Source organism: Opisthocomus hoazin, chromosome 4 (genome assembly GCF_030867145.1).
Source record: "Opisthocomus hoazin isolate bOpiHoa1 chromosome 4, bOpiHoa1.hap1, whole genome shotgun sequence".
Lineage (NCBI taxonomy): Eukaryota > Metazoa > Chordata > Aves > Opisthocomiformes > Opisthocomidae > Opisthocomus > Opisthocomus hoazin.
The window spans coordinates 45,174,059-45,192,760 of record NC_134417.1 but is presented as its reverse complement, the minus strand read 5'-3'; the positions used below and the strand labels follow the sequence as shown (position 1 = coordinate 45,192,760).

Here is an 18,702-nt window from a genome sequence, read left to right as displayed (position 1 = left end):
ATCCAGGAGACATGGGTACTGGAGACTGCTCTCCTCTGTCACACATGCTTCTGTGTACTGATGATGGCTCCAGAACAGGCTATCTTCTGAAGGTCATCTCTGCAAGTAGATGACAGATATCTCTAGAGAAGCAACGGCGATATTAGGACTGGTAAATTCCTAACACAAGCATTAATGTTATACACTATAACCCAGTTATCAACAGTTCTGCTGTGTTGGGATATCTCAGAAAAACTGACTTGGCCTTCTTACAGATACTGACACAGCCTACTCCTTAATTGGGTCATTATTAGCAGTTTAGTGAAAATGCACTCAGTCACTCAGGTGGAAGTAGGTTACCTAGTATTTAGTGTTTAAATAATTACAAAATCACAAGTTCTTGACTGTAAATACAGAAGGTGCCACAGATTATAAAAGGGAAGAACGGGGGGAAATCTCAATTCAGTAAAATGTGACCTTCCAGGGACAGAACTCATCTTGCATCTTACTCAGTACAGTATTTCCACTTCATTTTCTGGCTTTTTACACTACTTAAGAAAAATAAATGGCATATACTCATATTTGAGGTATCAGGTTATCCACAAGAAGTTTTAAGCTAACAGAGTCTTTTATCAGGCACAGCTATTCCCGTGAACTATTGCTCCTTTCTGTTCTGTAAATCAACAGCAAGCAACTACAACATATTCTCTACCCTGTTTTTAAAACACAGACATAATTGATGCCATTTCCTTGAGACAACAAAGAGCGAAAATAAAAAGAAGCCAAAAATATGGAATTAGGTAAATTGTGTCAGGCTGGAAGTTTTAAAGCCTTGTAGTGTCCTGGGTCACTCAGCTAATAAATACTGGACTGGACCAAATTAGAGATAGGGAACTAATACAAAACTGAGCAAAGTTTGGGTTCAGATTCTCAAAGACACTTCATTCAGCCTCCAGAGTTCAATTGTGATAAGCTCAGCCAGGAAAGGGCTAACTGGCTGCAGTGTTACAGAGCAACATAAAAAGCTCTGTTCATAACAAGCCCATTGTATGATATGGACAGCTTTAATCTGATGTGGGACACAGATGACGCTGCAAAATGGTGGGAATAGAGTTCAGAAAAATTCAAGATTGAAGGGTCAAATTTCTTGCTTGGGATATGACTCCAATTTATGCCAAAACCCCTTTAAAGTGGTAAAGCTATAGGATATCAATAATAGACCACATAGCTTAAATTGTAGTTTGAATTGAATATTGAGGAGGAAAGTCAAGGAGCAGAGAGAAAAGTGTTCTTATTTTATGGGAACGCATTCATCCACTTCTCCATAATTGCTGCCTGCAAAGAGGCTCTTTGCCTTTCTGGTCAGACACCTGCTACTTTGCTGAGCAATACAGGTATTAAAGGCCCCTCTACACCTTCCCATCTATCTCCAACCTTTGAATAAAGCTTCATGTCACGACTTGCATTGAAAGTGGAATAAATACCACACAATAAAGTGTTCAAATGGTACATGTGAGTGACTGTAAAAGCAGTGTCATCATCTTTAAGCTATTAAACCCAGGAGGTTTGAAAAGGTACATTGAAGAATGCTACTTCTAGCTCTGCCATACCACATCAGTGCTTGCCCTTCATTCTCTGCACTGTTGAGGTAACAGTAGGCAAGATAAATCGGTTTTGGTTTGTCCATAGGATAATTACATGAGCCTTAGGTGAAGCATGCAGAAAATACCCATTTCATTTAATGATTTGTAAAGTGGTTAGATCCAGAAGAAATGGGACAGCATAGATCATGTTTCTGGATGACCTGGGCACCATTTTGCAGCCTCCACTGGGATAACAGCTCAGTTTCTGGTTGCATAATTCATTTTTATCATGCCCAGCTGCATGCAAAGGTTAAAAAAGCTATAATTAGTCTCCTTCTCTGTTCCCATCTCTGGCCCACACAAACCCTGTCTCTTATTCAACCTGTCACTGTTAGCAGTATTATCCAGGTCTTCTGAAAAGAGACAGCAATGAAAAAAATTATGATAATATAATTCAGAATGATCCTTCCTTTGTAGTTTGCACATTACTTTTGCAGATACACCTATTAATAACCTGTAGGAATCAGCTTCTATTTACATAGCACTTTTCTTCCCAAAGGGTCTCTGAGTGCTTTGCTAACCTTAGGGATCATTTAATTCTTTCCTGACAAGCAAGGCTCAGTTTCACCTTTATAGCAAACTTCAGGGAAAGGATGGGGAGAGAGGAATATTGAGCCCACCCACTCTGCAGAGCCTCCAGCTCCCAAAGTGGGGTGCTGGAGTCCAGCAGGTCTCCCGCCCTACGCAGGTATTGTTACCCCAGTGCCTGAGGCTCGCTTTGTCCTTCTCTCCCTGCTTCCCCTCTGGCTGCACAGAAGGAGCTCCAGCAACCAAGGAGGTTCACACTGCTCCTGTGTGGTGATGCTCCTAGTTCCCACTCCATCAACACTGAGCTCATCCTGAGCAACGTCTACGGTGTTAAATGAATTATTTATTCAATTTAATTAAGAAGTACTGGAAGCCTTTGAGAATGCTGGGGAGAGAAATCCTGCATGACTTACTGCTGCTTCTCTAGATTTTCTGGACTACAGGGGCACCTACAAGCACCACCAAGACTGGTTCTCATTGTGCTAGGTGCTGTAGTGGTATCCACTGAGTTGTAGATCAGTGTTATCCAGTTAAAGGACAAGAGGCAATAGGCACACACTGACATACAGTAAATGCCATTTAAATATGGGCCGTCAAATACTCACAGGTTGCCCAGAGAGGTTGTGGAGTCTCCATCCTCGGAGACATTCAGAACCTGACCAGACATAGCCCTGAACAACCTGCTCTAGTTGAACCCAGATTAGAGCAGGAGGGTTGGACAAAGTGGTCCAATGGTCCCTTCTAACTCACGCTGTTCTATGCGTCTGTACTCTTATGTAGAGCAAAATGCAGGACATATTCCCAGGTGTTTGCAGCCACAGGCTGAAGTTGGAGGAAGCAGTGGCAGAGTGAAGCACCCTGTTCTGTCCACAGTCAGCAGACAGGTTGATTGAAGAATCAGGATTCACCCCAGGGCCTATTCTGATGGCCCATTCACTAGACCATGCTGGGGACAGAATATGGAAGGCCAGGAACTGCCTGCCGTTCAGAGCTCAGTTGTTACAATGGGCTTCAGCATTGCTCAATGCATATCTGAGTCTGGCTTTTATAGAAAACTCAATGGGAAAATGAAAGAGAAGTTTTCATGCGAACATAATATTATCTATATATAATATAGGGGGGTGTGTATATGTATATATGGGGTCATCCTGCCTCAGCTATAGACTTTCAACTCTTGGAATAGTTTTGTGGACTACCTATATGTAAGAGGACTTCCAAAGTTATCATCCATAAGTTTTTCTAGTGCCTTTTGTAACTTCTTTGCAGTGAGCCGAATGTATCCAGGTGCAGTTAATAGTGCAGGTATAGCATTTGTACAATGATCATCTTCAGTGCTGAGCTCCTGGAGCTGTTCAATTCAGTGCTGACAGTCCCTGTGGGACTCAGGAGCAAACATTTTCTGTGAAGCAAATACTTTTTCAATAGATTTGACTTCAAAAGCAGTTTCAAGTAGCTGAAAAACCTGACCCAAAAAATTACTACTGAAATCATGGAGAACACCATTACTTCAGCAGGTGCCTCGCCATATTGTCATCAAATTTATGGTCTCAAGCCTCTCAACTCTTATGTGTTTTAATCAGAAATAACTCTGTCAAAATCAACAGGATGATGTCGATGTAAACCCTGTACACAGAGGAAAACCTGGCCTTTAGAATGAATTGCTTAGCATTTATATCCATAACTCTTTGTAGCCCTGGCACATTGGAAACGGTGCATTAGGAGGGCTAGAAGAATCTGACCATCTGTGAGCATGGCTAGGAGTAAAATCTCTACAAAGGATTTTTCTAACAATGCTAATATTCAGGGCAGTGTTAGGTGTGTAAATGAGCCAAAGGCCTGGTCTGCAAAGCTGGCACAAAATGTAGATTTGTTGAGATCAAACCACTCTGTGACAACTCACCACTTTCCAGTTGCGTTTTCAGTGATGTAACCTTCTCACTCTTTTAGTTTTGCTGTGAACTTGTAGAAATGCTTAGTTTAATAAAATACAACTGCTTTTGATGTTATTGCTTGATATTGCTTTTTGTATGTATTATCTTCCATATTTTGTATTAAATAATGCTAGATAATACATAAACATAATGTTGCAGATATGTGATATTTGAGAAATTAATTTGATGAAAAGTCTAAGCAAAATTAATCAAGATAGTAACGTTGGCACAAAGTCTTTTTTGTTATTGACATGACAGTAGTAAGCAAACTCTTTAAAATCCATCTAATAATAGCTTGGAAACAAATTTTTTTAGAATTTTAATTTCCTGAGGAATTTAACTTTTCAGTTCTACTTCAGAATGATTTTATATTAATTTATTTAATGTCAGCATTGCCTGTGGAAGAGGCCTCAGTCCAAACCAGTTCTGAATATAGTAAATAAGTATTTTCACCAAATAAGTTCCACTGCCTTGAAACTGTTTTTGGACTTCGCCTTTGAAGATGCCATTTTCAAGAATTCCTCACGCTCCTCTTTTCAATACTGACACCAGAAATCCCAGTTCTGCTCTTGTGTCAAAATTTCCTACCTGTACAAAGGACTGTCACAAGGCCCTCTGTGTCAGTTAAGCCTCAGATTCGAATTAAGTGGACAATTTTGCTTAAATGATAAAATTTTATTTTACCACTGGTGAAACCTTTATAGCATATCATGTCAACATTTGATGCTAAAGACTCTACTTTGAATAAGAAAATAATGCTAAATAATTAGCCATATTCATCTTCACTAATCAGCAGAGCCTCGGTGAGTCTGATTTATTAAACTCATTTTTGTTTCTTATGTGTTGCTCAAGTGTATAAAATTGTAGAACAAAAATAGCATCAGCATTTGTAAAATCTCTAGAGAAAACCAGCTACCAGTGTTCTTGACAACAGGGAGAACAGCTGGAGAGTCTAATACCCACCTCCTCCAACCACATATAAAACAAAAATTCTGGCAGACTGACTAAGGCTTATGTTCCATACTTCTTCCTAATTTTGTCCCTATAACATGATTTTCTCTGTAAGACACAAATATCTTGATTTTTTTTTTGTTAACAAGTGACATTAAGCTCTGTATTTCCTCTTATGCAATTACCAGTTTAAAAAATTACCTTCACTGAACATTTCTGTGGCTTCCATCTTATCACCGCCAACATCTTCCTCTGAAAATCAAAAACTGATTATCACTGCCAAAATCTGTCATCCTGTTTGCAGGCTAGAAGCAGGGAGACTAGAAGTGAGATAAAAATGTCCCTAAACTGAAACTGTGCTCCTTGTCTCCTGGGACCAGCCATCCAGTATGTCCATTTAAGCAGAGTTGCTGGCAGAAAGTGAAAATAAACTATACTTGTCGTTTACACAGTGAGAGACATCTAACGTGGAGTCCCAGTTACACTGTTTCAGAACTGGTAGGTACAAATCATAAAAGAGGAGGACTGGGATTAGTAAAGATGAATATGGCTAGTTACTGAGCATTATTTTCTTATTCAAAGTAGAGTCTTTACCATCAAACATTGAAATGATATGCTATAAAGATTTCACCAGTGGTAAAATCAAATTATATCACTAAGCAAAATTGTCCACATAACTCAAATCTGAGGCTTAACTGACACAGAGGGCCTTGTGACAGTCCTTCGTACTGGTAGGAAATTTTGACACAAGAGCAGAACTGGGATTTCTGGTGTCAGTATTGAAAAGAGGAGCGTGAGGAATTCTTGAAAATGGCATCTTCAAAGGCGAAGTCCAAAACCAGTTTCAAGGCAGTGGAACCATGCTGCCTCGGGAAAATTCTGTAACCTCTAAGCATGTGAGCCAAGGTCCAGCCTCCTGAGCAAGAATTTGACCTCAGCGTACTAGAAACCGAAAACTGTACAGGGATAACAGACCAAAGCAGAAAACAGAGAGGAAAGTCCAAGATTAATGGTGGTCTTTTAAGAGTTATATTGTTATGTTGTATATAGTACATGGCTCTGTACGTAAAACTTAAGGCTCCAACATCCATTCAAAGACACCTCAAAAGCCATGATCAGTGGATTAGCATCTATCACTGTAGCACAGAGAAGCCATCTGTTTAACTGTAGGCAGGAATATACATATCAGCAGACGTCATTGTCAAAAGATACAAACCAAAATCAAATGGCGAAAGCATGCACAAAAGTTAATGGAAAGGAAATTGAAGAATTTCTAAAACAGGGTATTCAGGTAATCCTGAATCAGATTTCTAAGCAGACTGCTTCCCTGTGCCAAGAGAGGAAGATACTCCTTTCTCTTCTGGCATTGTACTTGTACATATTCAGCAAAGCTGGGAAAACAGATTCTGATCCAACCAGCTGCTTGCAGACACTACTGATCTGGCATGAGGAAGAAAATGTAGCCAGTGAGTATTTTATGGCAGGGATGAAAGCTAATTCAATATTCAGATATGCAGGCAATGCAATAGAAATAATATTCTCGTAATGCATTAAGCTAATTAAAGCACTATAAAGTCTGTATCAGATTATCCTCTTTATTCTAGTGGTCCACAGGTGTCAGCATCCCTGTCATTGCACATGGAAATCCCATAGAGACTAATTAAATTTTCCTGACTTGCAACAAGAATACAGGGAATTATTTTTAAATCCTATTTTTACCTCTACGGTTTTACCTAGCTACAATGGATAAGATGTGACCAAAAGCACAAACATGCCTATGTCACCTTCTCATAACTGAGTCTTCCTCTAGGGTTTGGGATGTGTATACCAGAGCGTGGAAACTAGGGGACCACGGCATTTCTACCAGCACCGTTTGTCGACTGCAGCAGGATAAGTCTGGATAGATCACAGCGTATGGGTACAGGTGAGAAGAGAAATAATGGCTTCATTCATAGCTAGAACTTGAGAAGAGGAGCCTGAATATGGTTATGACAGATTACCACCTACCAGTCTTTCTGAGAAGATAAAAAGGCAATTGTCAGCTCTGGGTGCTTTATGGTGACATCGTAAAAAGTACCAAAGGCAAATGCAGTGATGTGGGTGATGGATTCACATATAATATTAGAAATGGCAGCATTTGACGTGATGCATTGAGCAAGAAATCCCACAGACTAATTTAAGATACACATCTGATATGCATCCCTCTTTAATTTGCAGAATCAAGCCAAGACACAGCTAAAATCCAGGCATACCTTCTAAACTTGCTCAGTTCAGTGAAGAACCAGGCACATAACATCAGAGGCTATACTCCCTACTTGTTTTGTGATTATTGGTTCATGGAAAAAGTAGGTAATGCTGAGTGAATATCGATCTCTTGGAGAGCAAGCTGTTTGTACCACACGTATTTTGTAAGCATCTCCTTCTGCTTCAGAACATTGGGAACATTTGCATGAAAACAGAAAATCTTTGTTTCTGAAGAGCCTGTGTTCCTCTGCTTCTTGTTCAACACACCAGGTTTAAAGGCTGAAACCTGCGTTTGCTCTTGTGTACTGTTGCATTAAGGACTCAGTCCTTGCTATCGTACAGAACAGTATTTATGACTGCAACGGTCCTGCTGAAAGCAATTAGTAACCTTGCTCATGTGATGACTTTGTTGGATTAGGACAGGAGTGCTTCAGAAGTTAGGAATTGAACCTCTGACTTCCCTGACTTCCACGAAGCTACTCCAGCTTAGCAAAGGTGTAACAGAGATGTCTGAGCACCAGTCTTGGGTTTTGAGTGCCTAGGTATGGCTCAGACAATTGTTGCAATGTCATACTGATTGCAGCCATTGCTGGGAAAATAAGTAGTGTGAACTAGCGAGTTCCCTAGAAACGAAGAACATTTTGTTTCCTTTTAAATCTGGTTCCTATCTAACCTAGAAACGGCTGACAGTTTTTTGAATCAGGCAGTTGAAACTCAAGACTGTCTGCTGTTTTGCAAATAATCATGATTCTGGACTGACGAGTGGAACGGGAAATGTAACTACCTTCTCTTTGACACCTTAAGAGCGCTTTCCATCTGAAGGAATGGGTGGGCATCAGGCTAGCTCTGCCTGCTTGGATGACTCAGCCCCACACACTGGCACTGACACTTCTGGAAAGAGTTAATGTGGTTCTGCTGACTCACGGAGGCAGATGAATCTCTTTACCCATTTTGATATACAGCAAAAGTGTCTCACCAGAGAAGGGACAGCAGGCAAGGGCTCCCAAACAGCGGCACGCATAGGACTAGTATGCAGACCACCACATGTGGTACCTGAGTGCTGCTTGAGATCTCAAGGGTCTCTGCTTCTGCACACCACCAGCTACAGCAGGTCTGGAAGCCCCAGTCTAAGGTGTTGATGTACAGTCTGGAGGCAGGGAGGAGTTTACTATTTACTGATAATTTTACTGATGATGTTGATACTGCTGTGCTTCAGATGTCACTGATTTGTCTAATGCAGCATCTCCAAAGTACCACAATTTGTCGCAGCTTGCTCTGCCAGAAGTCCTGGCCAAGGCCTGTGCATCTTCCCTGCTGTAATCGCCTCTCTGGCTACAGCACCCAGAACTGTCTCAAGTTCACTCATTTGGGCACATCACTGAGTTTTCCACAGCTCTCCCTCATTTCTCCTCTTTCACTGCTCCAAATGCAAACTCCTTGTTCTCACTTTCAAAGCCCTTCACAAATCAGTCCTGCCTCATACCAGTCCTGGTATTTGCTATCCTTCTACCCACCCTTGCTTTGTTGACTGCAGTCTCCACTTTTGCTTCTAAATTCTACACGTCCCTTTATGACGGGGGACAAAAACCCGCAGTGAAACCAGTAAAGTCCCTGCTGTAGACTCCTTTACAATCTCTCTGTCATGTAGCAGATAGCATTGAAGCACCAGCTAGTAACAGCAAGGCAGAGGAGGGTCAGGGTGGTAGGCTGGCCGAGGAGCTGCACGCAGGATCTGTATCACACGCTTTCCTTTGAACTCTGATTCTCATCCACTTGTTTTCTGGAAAAGTTCTTCAGGATACAGACTGTCATCAGCAATGTCTTGTGTTTGTGTGTCTTCTGTGCAGTATGGCAAAACAACTCTTAAATGACCTGTGAACTAGCTTGCCTTCCACTCCTGCAGAACAGAATTGCTTCACAGTCCAAGTGTCTTGCAACTTCCCAGGGAAGCAGGACTTTATATTTTATAGCTGGGTTTTTAAAGCCACAGAGAGACTGAGGCCACAGTGGAAGCTCATGGGAGTGTCAAACCCACGTCTGCTTAGTGCAAATACCAGACTTCTGCACCTGTCTCCTGTTTCTATACAGCGATAAATAACAGTAAAGGCAAGCCCTAGGGCCATGTTCAGAACAGGCTGGGAAACACTCAAACTATTTGTAGAACTAAATGCTTTCCAGGGAGCTATTTTTCAATGTATTGTTGTAGTAAATGTTTAGATCTTCCAAAGACAAACTTATAAAACAGTCATTAAGGAATGCTATTTTATGTACAAATACTTTGCAGAACAATTTAATATATAATCACACAAAATGTTTTTGCATTCCTAGCACCTCCACAGCATCGGCATTAAACAACTACTGCTTTAGCCAACATCTCTTTTCCTCCAAGAACGGCAGTGACATGTCGGGGCTTGCCTAGAACCCTGGATATCATTCAGATGTTCAGAACATCTGTGCTTCATGAAAACATACAGCTTGACACCTGATCAAACCCACCCTACAATGGCCTTTAGCAAGCTGGTAGAAAGCAGTCCCGAGTCCTGCAACGTGTACACTCTGGTGGGAACAAAGGTGTTACATTGCCCTTTAATCCCATCTGAAGTTTCTTAAAAATGACTCAAGATTGCCGGTCTCTCAATTCTGCCTGTACAGACCATTTAATTTGGACTCTTTATCAACATGTCAGTTCCTAAACTTGCCAGTTTCAGCCAAGCTCCAACACTGGATAGGTTTACTTGTGAAATAAATATGGAGCAAAACAGGTTATAGTTCTAGTCCGGCTCCTGGCCAATAAAATGTAAAATAAGCAAGCGTGGTAGTTACAAAACAAAATAAATATAATCCCAGACTGAATCTTGGCTACGCTTCAAAAGTCCAGTTGGGAGGAAGTCTCGCATGAGTGATGGTCTCATTCAACTACAAGTGGGAACCTAGGCAAGAACATGAATCCAGTCTACCTAGAACACTGCTTCTGGTCAAAACCCATCTCAAAAACTTCATTGTATAAACGGAATACATGAAAGTACTGCATTTATCACTCTTTGTAGGCCAACTAGATATAACCAGCCTATATTATAGGTATTTTATATTTTGCGATTACCTCAAGCCAGTCAAGTCTTGTTCTAAGATCACCTTCAGCTGTGGAGGCACAAACTTTGTTCTTTGGACTACTACTCTCTTACACCTATTCCCACAGATTCTTCTTTTCCTGTCCTTTCTTTTTGACCTTTGTCCAAAAGCCTCAACCTATATAAAGCATGCTACAAAAAAAGCTCTGAAAGTCTATTAATACATACCCTTTAGCATTTTCTGCATGTATTTCACACTTCTCTTTAGATTTGAAGCAGTCTCTTTAGTCTGTGCTAGTACAACACACAGTCTGACGGAGTTCTGGATATAGGCTCCTAAGTTCTCCTCAAAGCTCCCAGAGCCCTCACCCTGCAGGCCCTCTATCATACTGATACCACCTGATGCTCTGAACAATGTTTTCCTGAATTCTAGCAACCGCATTTGCAGGTGGATTAGACTTTGTAGTAATTGCCATGGATAAATCTCCTTCAGTGTTTCTTTTGGATTCCTGACAGCAGTTGCTTTCTCTTGGTCCACACTCCATCAGCTCTGTGGTTTGCAGACCACAGGAGTCCCACTAGAGCCCACCTTGACATGCAGTGAGTAAGCAGCCCTAGCCTGGCCCTCACTGCTCAAACCGTCTCACCATCCCTGCCACCTTGCCTCACTCCCTCAGCTAAACAGGTACGGCTTTTTTGCAGGAGCATGTGATGATGTGGGTAAGGGGTTAAAGACTGGCGTTAAAGTTGGGCTGAAAATGTTTACGATATTTTAATGAAAAAGGGCATGTATATCAAAGGTATTTTAAAATAGCAGTCATCTGCCCCATCTTTTTGACATGGGTCATTTTATGGCTTCAGGCACATCTGTTTGTATAACTGAGAGGGTGGTGTGGAGGCAATATCTGCAGCTGACAGAAATGCATGTCAAATGGTGAGCTTAGTGTCTTTGGTAAGGCAGGTGTACTGACTTCTCTGGAGAGATTATGCCCTTGTTCTCAGCCTGTTTGCCAACCGGCTGTTCCCTTTGTCTGGGCTTCTGATATTCATATCAAGAGTGGTACAAAACTCTGGCTTGTTCCATGCAGCGCATGATCGCTGTTCTCCGCAGATAAATCTTTCTGACGTTACGTAGCCATAGCAAGCTGCTTAGTCCACCCAGCTTCTATTATCCACTTCAGAAGCCTCAGTGGCCTTTAAGTGTTTCATCACAAATAATTTCTGACAAATCCACAAGAATACCAAGCAAGAAGGAGGAGAGTGAAGGTTTTGATCGCTGTGCTCACAATCAAAGCAACACGTCAGTGGGCAATATGAAACATCCCTTAGCTCTCTCCTCAGACAGCAAACCACTGATTATCAATGATTCTTCAAAGAGCGTATTCTACAGCCATCATACGATCAGATTACTTCCTTACACTACTCTGAGATTCTCCCCCACATCAGCTGTGAAACCATTAGCCAACCAAGCCTTCTAAATTATATCACAGAAACATTTTTCCTTAGCTGGGAATAAGTACCTCTCTCAGAGCGATCCCCAGGATGATTGGATCCTACTCCTTTCACAGAACTGAAACTGCTCTTTTCTGAGAGGAGTCAAGTACCAACCTCTTTCTCCTGACCCTGCCTCCCTCTTCAACTGTTGACTGTGAAATTCTCCTTATTTACCTGGCACTTTTGCAGAGATCGGTAATGCATCACTATACTTATTTGCTCCTAACATCTTTTATCCTGTAATTGACAGTAGGTGTCTTTCCACAGAAAAATATCTCTGTGATGTTATGGCTGGGTATCCAGCCCTTTACTCTGCTACTTTCCCATCTCCTCTCCCACGTGCAACTCCTTTCAGAAATTACAACCTCAAAAGCACATCTTCTGTCAAGAAAAGTTCCACAGTTACTCTCTTTCCTCAGTATGGATCAACCTAAGTTTGCTGAATTGAGAAATGATGCCTGAGGATCACAAATATTTGACTTGAATGCAATTGTGGATTTCCTTTTGGAATGTGTACCTGCTTGGGGTCAGTTTCCACTAGCTGCAATGAGACTTCAGGCTCTAGAACAGCTCCCTCATGGGATGCAATTTCAATGGCACTTGATTTCTTGATTTCATCTTGCTTGAAGTATTTCATAAGCGATACTTTAATAAAAATGTTTAGTTAAAATGTCATTAAAACAGCTCTCAAAGATTCTGATTGTCCTTCATCCTACCAATAGCTCTTCAGTCTGTCTCGTGAAACTCCTACTGTCTTGTTACCTCATTATTCCCTTCTAAAATTTTATCATTTTAGCCCACTTCACACCTCCTCTACCACACTGACAAATGTTACTGTGACCTAAGGTGCATATTATAGTTCTAGTTATATCTATAGAATCAAAGCTGCAAAACCTACATCCTGATCTGCCTGTGACATGTAGGTCACCTTTGGCTGGGCCCTGATTTCTTTATGCTTCAGCCTCCCCTGCCATAAAACTACTTTGTTCTTTGAGATTTATGGCTGAAAACCACAGAACAGAGCTATATATTACTACTGCCTACAAAGAGTTTTCAAGTGTGCTGCAACCTCTTTAAATGACTGAATCCACGCAGAGATTAATTATATCTGATAGACCTATAAATGAACTATCTGTAAAGGGCTCTGCTGGACAGTGGCTATCAACCAATGATCTAACATACTTTCTGCTTCTTCTACCCACTTGCTCAATTAGTCCTTGATGAAGAGGAACAGATATGAGGCACCCATGCATCTCCAACCTGAAATAAATTCTCCTCTTTTAGTTCTTTGCTATGGTAATCTAAATGATCCTAAATGCATTTAACCTTACTGTAGCAGGTTATCTTTCCTTGCAGGAAAAGAAATATAGCTCAACTCTCCCTCCCAAACTTCTTTGCAAATACTCCTGATTGCATTCAGCTGGGTGCTGGGAGTTGAGACCAAAAGAACTGAAGCTCTGGCTGAAAACATTTGCCACCCACATACTGCAACAGTGTTCAGGAGCTAAATCTTACTTATGAGGCTTAGTTTCATTTCCAGTCCCCTGTGCCAAAATCCCAATGCAATGTAATTCGTGCAAAGTTTTGGCATTGCTTGTTACACACTAGCCCTCTCTTAATCTGGTTTTGGGTCTACAGACATACTACAACAGAAAAACTCACAGCCACGCAAATGCGTGGGACGGTGGATATGACAGAGGACATCAGGAGATGCATGTAGAGACACATTCAAGGGACAATAAAAAGTATCAGAGAATTCTTAAATAAGAGACATTGAAATAGCACTGAAAAATGTATTAGCTATACTGCAACATCTGAGTGAAAACACAGAACTGGAACCAGACAGTTGGTTTTGAACACTTCATGAACACTCTGTAATAAGCCAAACTAAAAACCTAGCCAGACTAGAGACATCTGGCAGACAATATCCTTTGGGCTTATTTGGGACCGAACACAAGTCCATTTTGGTGCTCAGGTCTCTTTTGAATAGAAGGCAAGCAACTCCGGGTTTTGTCACAATACATTTAGGCATGGGTTTTGAAGGAAAACTGATTCACTACCTTCATTCATGTCGAATTAAGGAAATCTAAAATTTACTCTCTCATTCACTACCCTCACTCACCTGAGAGACTAGAGGGTGATGTTACAGTAACTCATTCTCCAAGCGAGAACGTGTCCATGTGTCGCTTTGACCAGGGACCCTGCCTGACGCAGGACCAACGCCAACCTCAGAGGAGCGCCCGACAAAGCTCGGCTCCACTATTTACATGAATTGCCCCGCACATCCTTGGGAAAAGCCTGGCTTTTGTGTCCGCGTCTCCCTTTTGCATCTGGATTTGTCCGAAAAGGGCTGCAATGGCAAAGAACGAAGTGTCAGCTCTGGGTGCTTGCCAGGAAAACGTGGCTCTACCCCACCCTCTGCCCGAGGTAAAGGCTAAGAAATGTTCCTCGCTCGTGTCACCCGGCTCCGTCCCTCCCCGAGGCTCCAGCTGTCAAACTGCCGCGCAGCGAGAGCCTCAGCCCGCGTCGACAGCGGGACTACGGCCGGCGCAGGGCCGCGAAACCCGCCGGAGCCTCCAGCCTGGTTACGAACCGCCGCGCTCGCAAAGCAGCCTTGCTCCCCGCCGCCAGCTCCCACCCGCAAACCTTCGCCACAGCGGCGGGGCCCGGGCTGCTCGGCCCGGCGGCGGCCGGGGCCTCGGCCCGGCAGAGCTTAAACTCCCTCCCTCCGCCTCTCCCCCGTCCGCTTCCCGTCCCACGGAGCCGAAACGAACGTGTCTGCGGCCGGCTCCGGGATGCTCTGCCCCCACCTGCGTCCACCTCCCCCCCCCCCCCCTCTTCAGCCTGAGGCGGCGGCGGGAGGGCGCTGCCCGCCGCCAGCCCCTTTCCCTCGCCCCCGCCCCGCCATGAGGGAGACGCAGCCCCCGCGGGTGCGGCGGCGGAGCCGGGAGGCGTCGGCTCTCCCCCCCGAGGCGGGGGTGGAACCGGCGCGGAGAGCGGTGCCCGGCTGAGGGGACAGGGGACGCCTGCGCCCGCCGGTGCCCCCGGGGAGGGAGGGCAGCGCCTCAGCGCTGGCGCCTCAGGGCGCGGCCGCGGCGCTGGGCGGGCGCAGGGCTCCTCCCGCCGGGCCGGGCTGGCCGGGCCGGGGGCGGGGGAGGCGGGGAAGGGGGGAGCCGCTGGCGTCACCGAGGCTCCCGGCTCGCTCGCCTCGGCAGCCCCAGCCCCGCTCCCACCCCCTCGCCAGCCCCCACCCTCCTCCCTGTTCTCTCGCTCTCTCGGCGAGAGCGGCGTGCCTCCCTTCCCAGATGGCAGCGGGCAGCGCCATGCAGCCTCCCGCTCCTCCTCCTCCTCTCCGGCTCTAAGTCAATGCCATGCTGCCGCTGCTGCTCCCGGCGCTGCTGGCCGCCTGCCTGCCGCCCTGCCAGGGCTGGAACCCCTCGGCGGCTGCCAGCGGGCAGGAGGAGCCGGAGCAGGAGCTCTTCTTGCCCCCTGCCAACTCCTCCTCCCGCTCCTCGGCCGGCCTCGAGATGGACCTCGACGGGGCAGCGAGCAAGGAGGGCAGCACCGCCAGCCCGGGCACGCCGGCTGCCCCCAGCCGAGAGCCTTCCCCCTCCGCTCCCACCTCCTCCGGGCAGCGGCAGCAGCAGCGTCCCCAGCCGCAGCCCGCCGAGGACCCGCACTGCAACATCAGCGTGCAGCGGCAGATGCTGAGCTCGCTGCTGGTGCGCTGGAGCCGCCCGCTGGGCATCCAGTGCGACCTCCTGCTCTTCTCCACCAACGCCCACGGGCGGGCCTTCTTCTCCGCCGCCTTCCACCGCGTGGGGCCGCCGCTGCTCATCGAGCACCTGGGGCTGGCGGCCGGCGGCGCGCAGCAGGACCTGCGGCTCTGCGTGGGCTGCGGCTGGGTGCGGGGCAGGCGGGTCGGGCGCCTGCGGGGCGCCGCGCCTCAGCCCGCCGCCGCGCCTCAGCCCGCCGCCGCCTCCTCCTCGCTCTCCTACCCGCCGGCGGCGGAGCCCGGCCAGTACTGGCTGCAAGGGGAGCCGCTGAATTTCTGCTGCCTGGATTTCAGCCTGGAGGAGCTGAAGGGGGAGCCGGGCTGGCGGATGAACCGCAAGCCCATCGAGTCCACCTTGGTGGCCTGTTTCATGACTCTGGTCATCATCGTGTGGAGCGTGGCTGCCCTCATCTGGCCGGTGCCCATCATCGCCGGCTTCCTGCCCAACGGCATGGAGCAGCGCCGCAGCACCGCCGCCTCCGCCGCCTCCGCCGCCGCCAAGTAGCCTCTCCCGGTGACCCCCACCCCTCCCGCTTCTCCTCGCCGCGGGGCGCGGAGGCCGGGCTCTGTCGCGTTCTTCTGGTTTAAAGCGTGTCGCGGGTGGGCGGCGGGACGGCGCCGGCCGGCCCCGGGGGGAGCGGAGCGGCCCCGAGGGGAGCACGGCAACCGCGAGGGGAGCAGCGCATCCCCCCCCGCCGCCGGCGACCGGGTCCCGTGTTCTCGTTTTGTATCTTTAATACCCGTTTTAAACGAACCTTTTAGTAAAAAAGAAGAAGAAAAAAAAAAAAAAAAGAAAAAGAAAAAGCCGCCCCAGAATCAGTGCGGCAAATAAAAGACCCTCTCATTCAACCGCGTTTCTTGGAGTCGGAGTAGCTTTTTTGTACAGGAGCACAGTCTGAGCGGGCTTTTTCTCTGTTTACAGAAAGGGAAGTCTCTTTTTGGCAGGATCGAGAACGGGAGCAGTATATATATATATATTGTTATTGCTGAAGCTGAACTTTACCGAACCTTATACACTGTATTTCCCGGTTGAGACAGCGTGCATTTATTATTGTAGCTCCGTGTCATTTGGCTTTTAATACAGAGGTTTTCTTTCTGGAGCCACTGTCGCCTTTTGTTGGTCGGTTTCCGCCAGGATGGAAGGGAGGGTTTGGCCGGCCTCCCCGTCTGCAAAGGGGCCGCGAAGCTCCTCTTTCCCCAGGAGGTGATGCTACCGGGGTCATTGGTGGGAAAAGGGGAATCCCAAGCGTTTTCTGTGTGGCGTTTGCCCTGACCGTACCCTAGATGTCTGGCTCGATGCCTGCACCGGGGTTGGGTGGGGTGGGATGGGGAGCATGTCTGTGCCAGAGATCCTCCAGGGCGATTAACTTTGCACAGCTCCACAAACTACGGCTTTCTCCTCGGCTTGCCGTCGGGTGGTTTCGGTCCTGGGAAGGTGAGGCCCACTCTTGGAGATGTGGTAAAAGCAGCATGGGGGGCAAGTCTCTGACTTCCATAAAGTGCGTTCCTCAAAACCAACTCCGATGCTGTCTATTGGTTGGAGGCATGGTAATTCCGTACTTCTTTTTCCCCTACCAGTCCACAGAATTGCTCACAGAAAGCCTGTGGGGTGGAGAGAAGGCAGGAGCAGCTGGTCCAGAGCTAGGTGACGGCTGCTGCTGTGCAAGCTCGCAAAGAAGAGAGATTTTCAGTATTTCTTATTTCTTGTTGGAGCAGACAGCTGCATAGCCTGAAATATCTTTTGTTGTATACTTCCAACTGTTCAGCCTTATTAGACGTTGCTTCGTTTGCCTTAGACATGGTTAGTCCAGCTGAAGTTTCTAAAACCAAAATGTGAACTAAGTGAGAGAGATTTGCAATAGGAATTCTCATTTCTTTGTCGACATCAATGTACTTAATTTGTTAGGAACACATGAAGTCACTCGGGGCTAATCTGGTGTATTTGTAATGTTTTCTTCCTTATGGTTTTGTGGAAATGACTGGATGAAAATTCCGATAGGATTAAATTCTTAGGATTCCTATTTTTTTAATTGAGAACAAAAATAAAATAAATGCACACTCTATGTGTATGCTATCTGGAAAAAAAAATGCAGAGAGAAAAGATTGACAAACAGCAGAAATAAATCAAGATTTTTAAATGTTCCATGTTACTGGGCTGCTTCTACACCCAGTGCTTCTCCTGTTGGTCTTAATGGGCACATCGCTTGAGTAAACATTGCAGTAGCGTTGCTTTCAGAAAGTAGAGGATCCAGGCACTGCGAGAAACGTTCGTTTGACCTGTTGATCCAAAGGGCACCTTCCCCGTATGTTTCATTTACAGAGCCCCACATTTCTTTCCTCGATGTGGAAAACATCATGTCATTTCCACCTTGTGCAAATTCCTTTGTGCACACACATGCGACGTGCTAGCGAGCAGTTACCTGCCTGCGATCCCCGTCTGACAGAAAAGCCTCTTCGTGCTGAAAGGCAAGGCTAGCGAGAGAACGCGAAGCTGATGTTAACACTCTCCCGAAAGAGAAATGCTCCATGTATGGAACAAGCCTCAGAAGAGCTGCCATGCTAGGAAATAATTTATTCTTTTAAATGAAAATGCACTTAGGCAGGGAGTTTCTTTTTTTTTTTTTTTTGAATGAGATACATTTAGGCAGAGAGTTAACTACTTTTGTTGGAAGTTCTGCTGGCTTTGTAGTGTGTGATGCATAGTTCTTGCTGTGATCCAGGGAGCCTGTGCCTGTGCTTAAACTCAAGGCTGTCCTAGTTTCACCAGTGACGTGGTGGTGTTTTTTTCTGAATTGCATCAACATAAGCAAGAGTATGGTGTTACTTTCTGAAACAGGCAGCTTCAGGTATTAAAGGTTTATTATTTGCAGCACTTACAGACACCTACCAGGTGCTACACCAAAACTCGTACAAAATGGTTTGTGTCTTCTAACTTCTACCGATAATCAGCCTGAATACAAACCTTGTGAAGAGGCAGTGCCACACTCAGATTATTTTACTGCTTCACTTAAAAAGCATGATAGAAGAGATGGATTTGCTTGTAGTTCTTCTATAAATGCGCTTGTAAGTGGAGCTACTATTAAAAATCT

General features: G+C 45.5%; 1 protein-coding gene across 1 annotated transcript; it reads left to right on the top strand.

The window, feature by feature from the left end:
* Window positions 1-15,058: 15,058 nt before the first annotated feature.
* TMEM158 (transmembrane protein 158) lies at window positions 15,059-16,713 on the top strand. The gene has a single exon (XM_075418842.1). The coding sequence runs from the start codon at window positions 15,210-15,212 to the stop codon at window positions 16,116-16,118; it is 909 nt and encodes a 302-aa protein (XP_075274957.1). The 5' UTR covers window positions 15,059-15,209; the 3' UTR covers window positions 16,119-16,713.
* The last annotated feature ends 1,989 nt before the right edge of the window (window positions 16,714-18,702 follow it).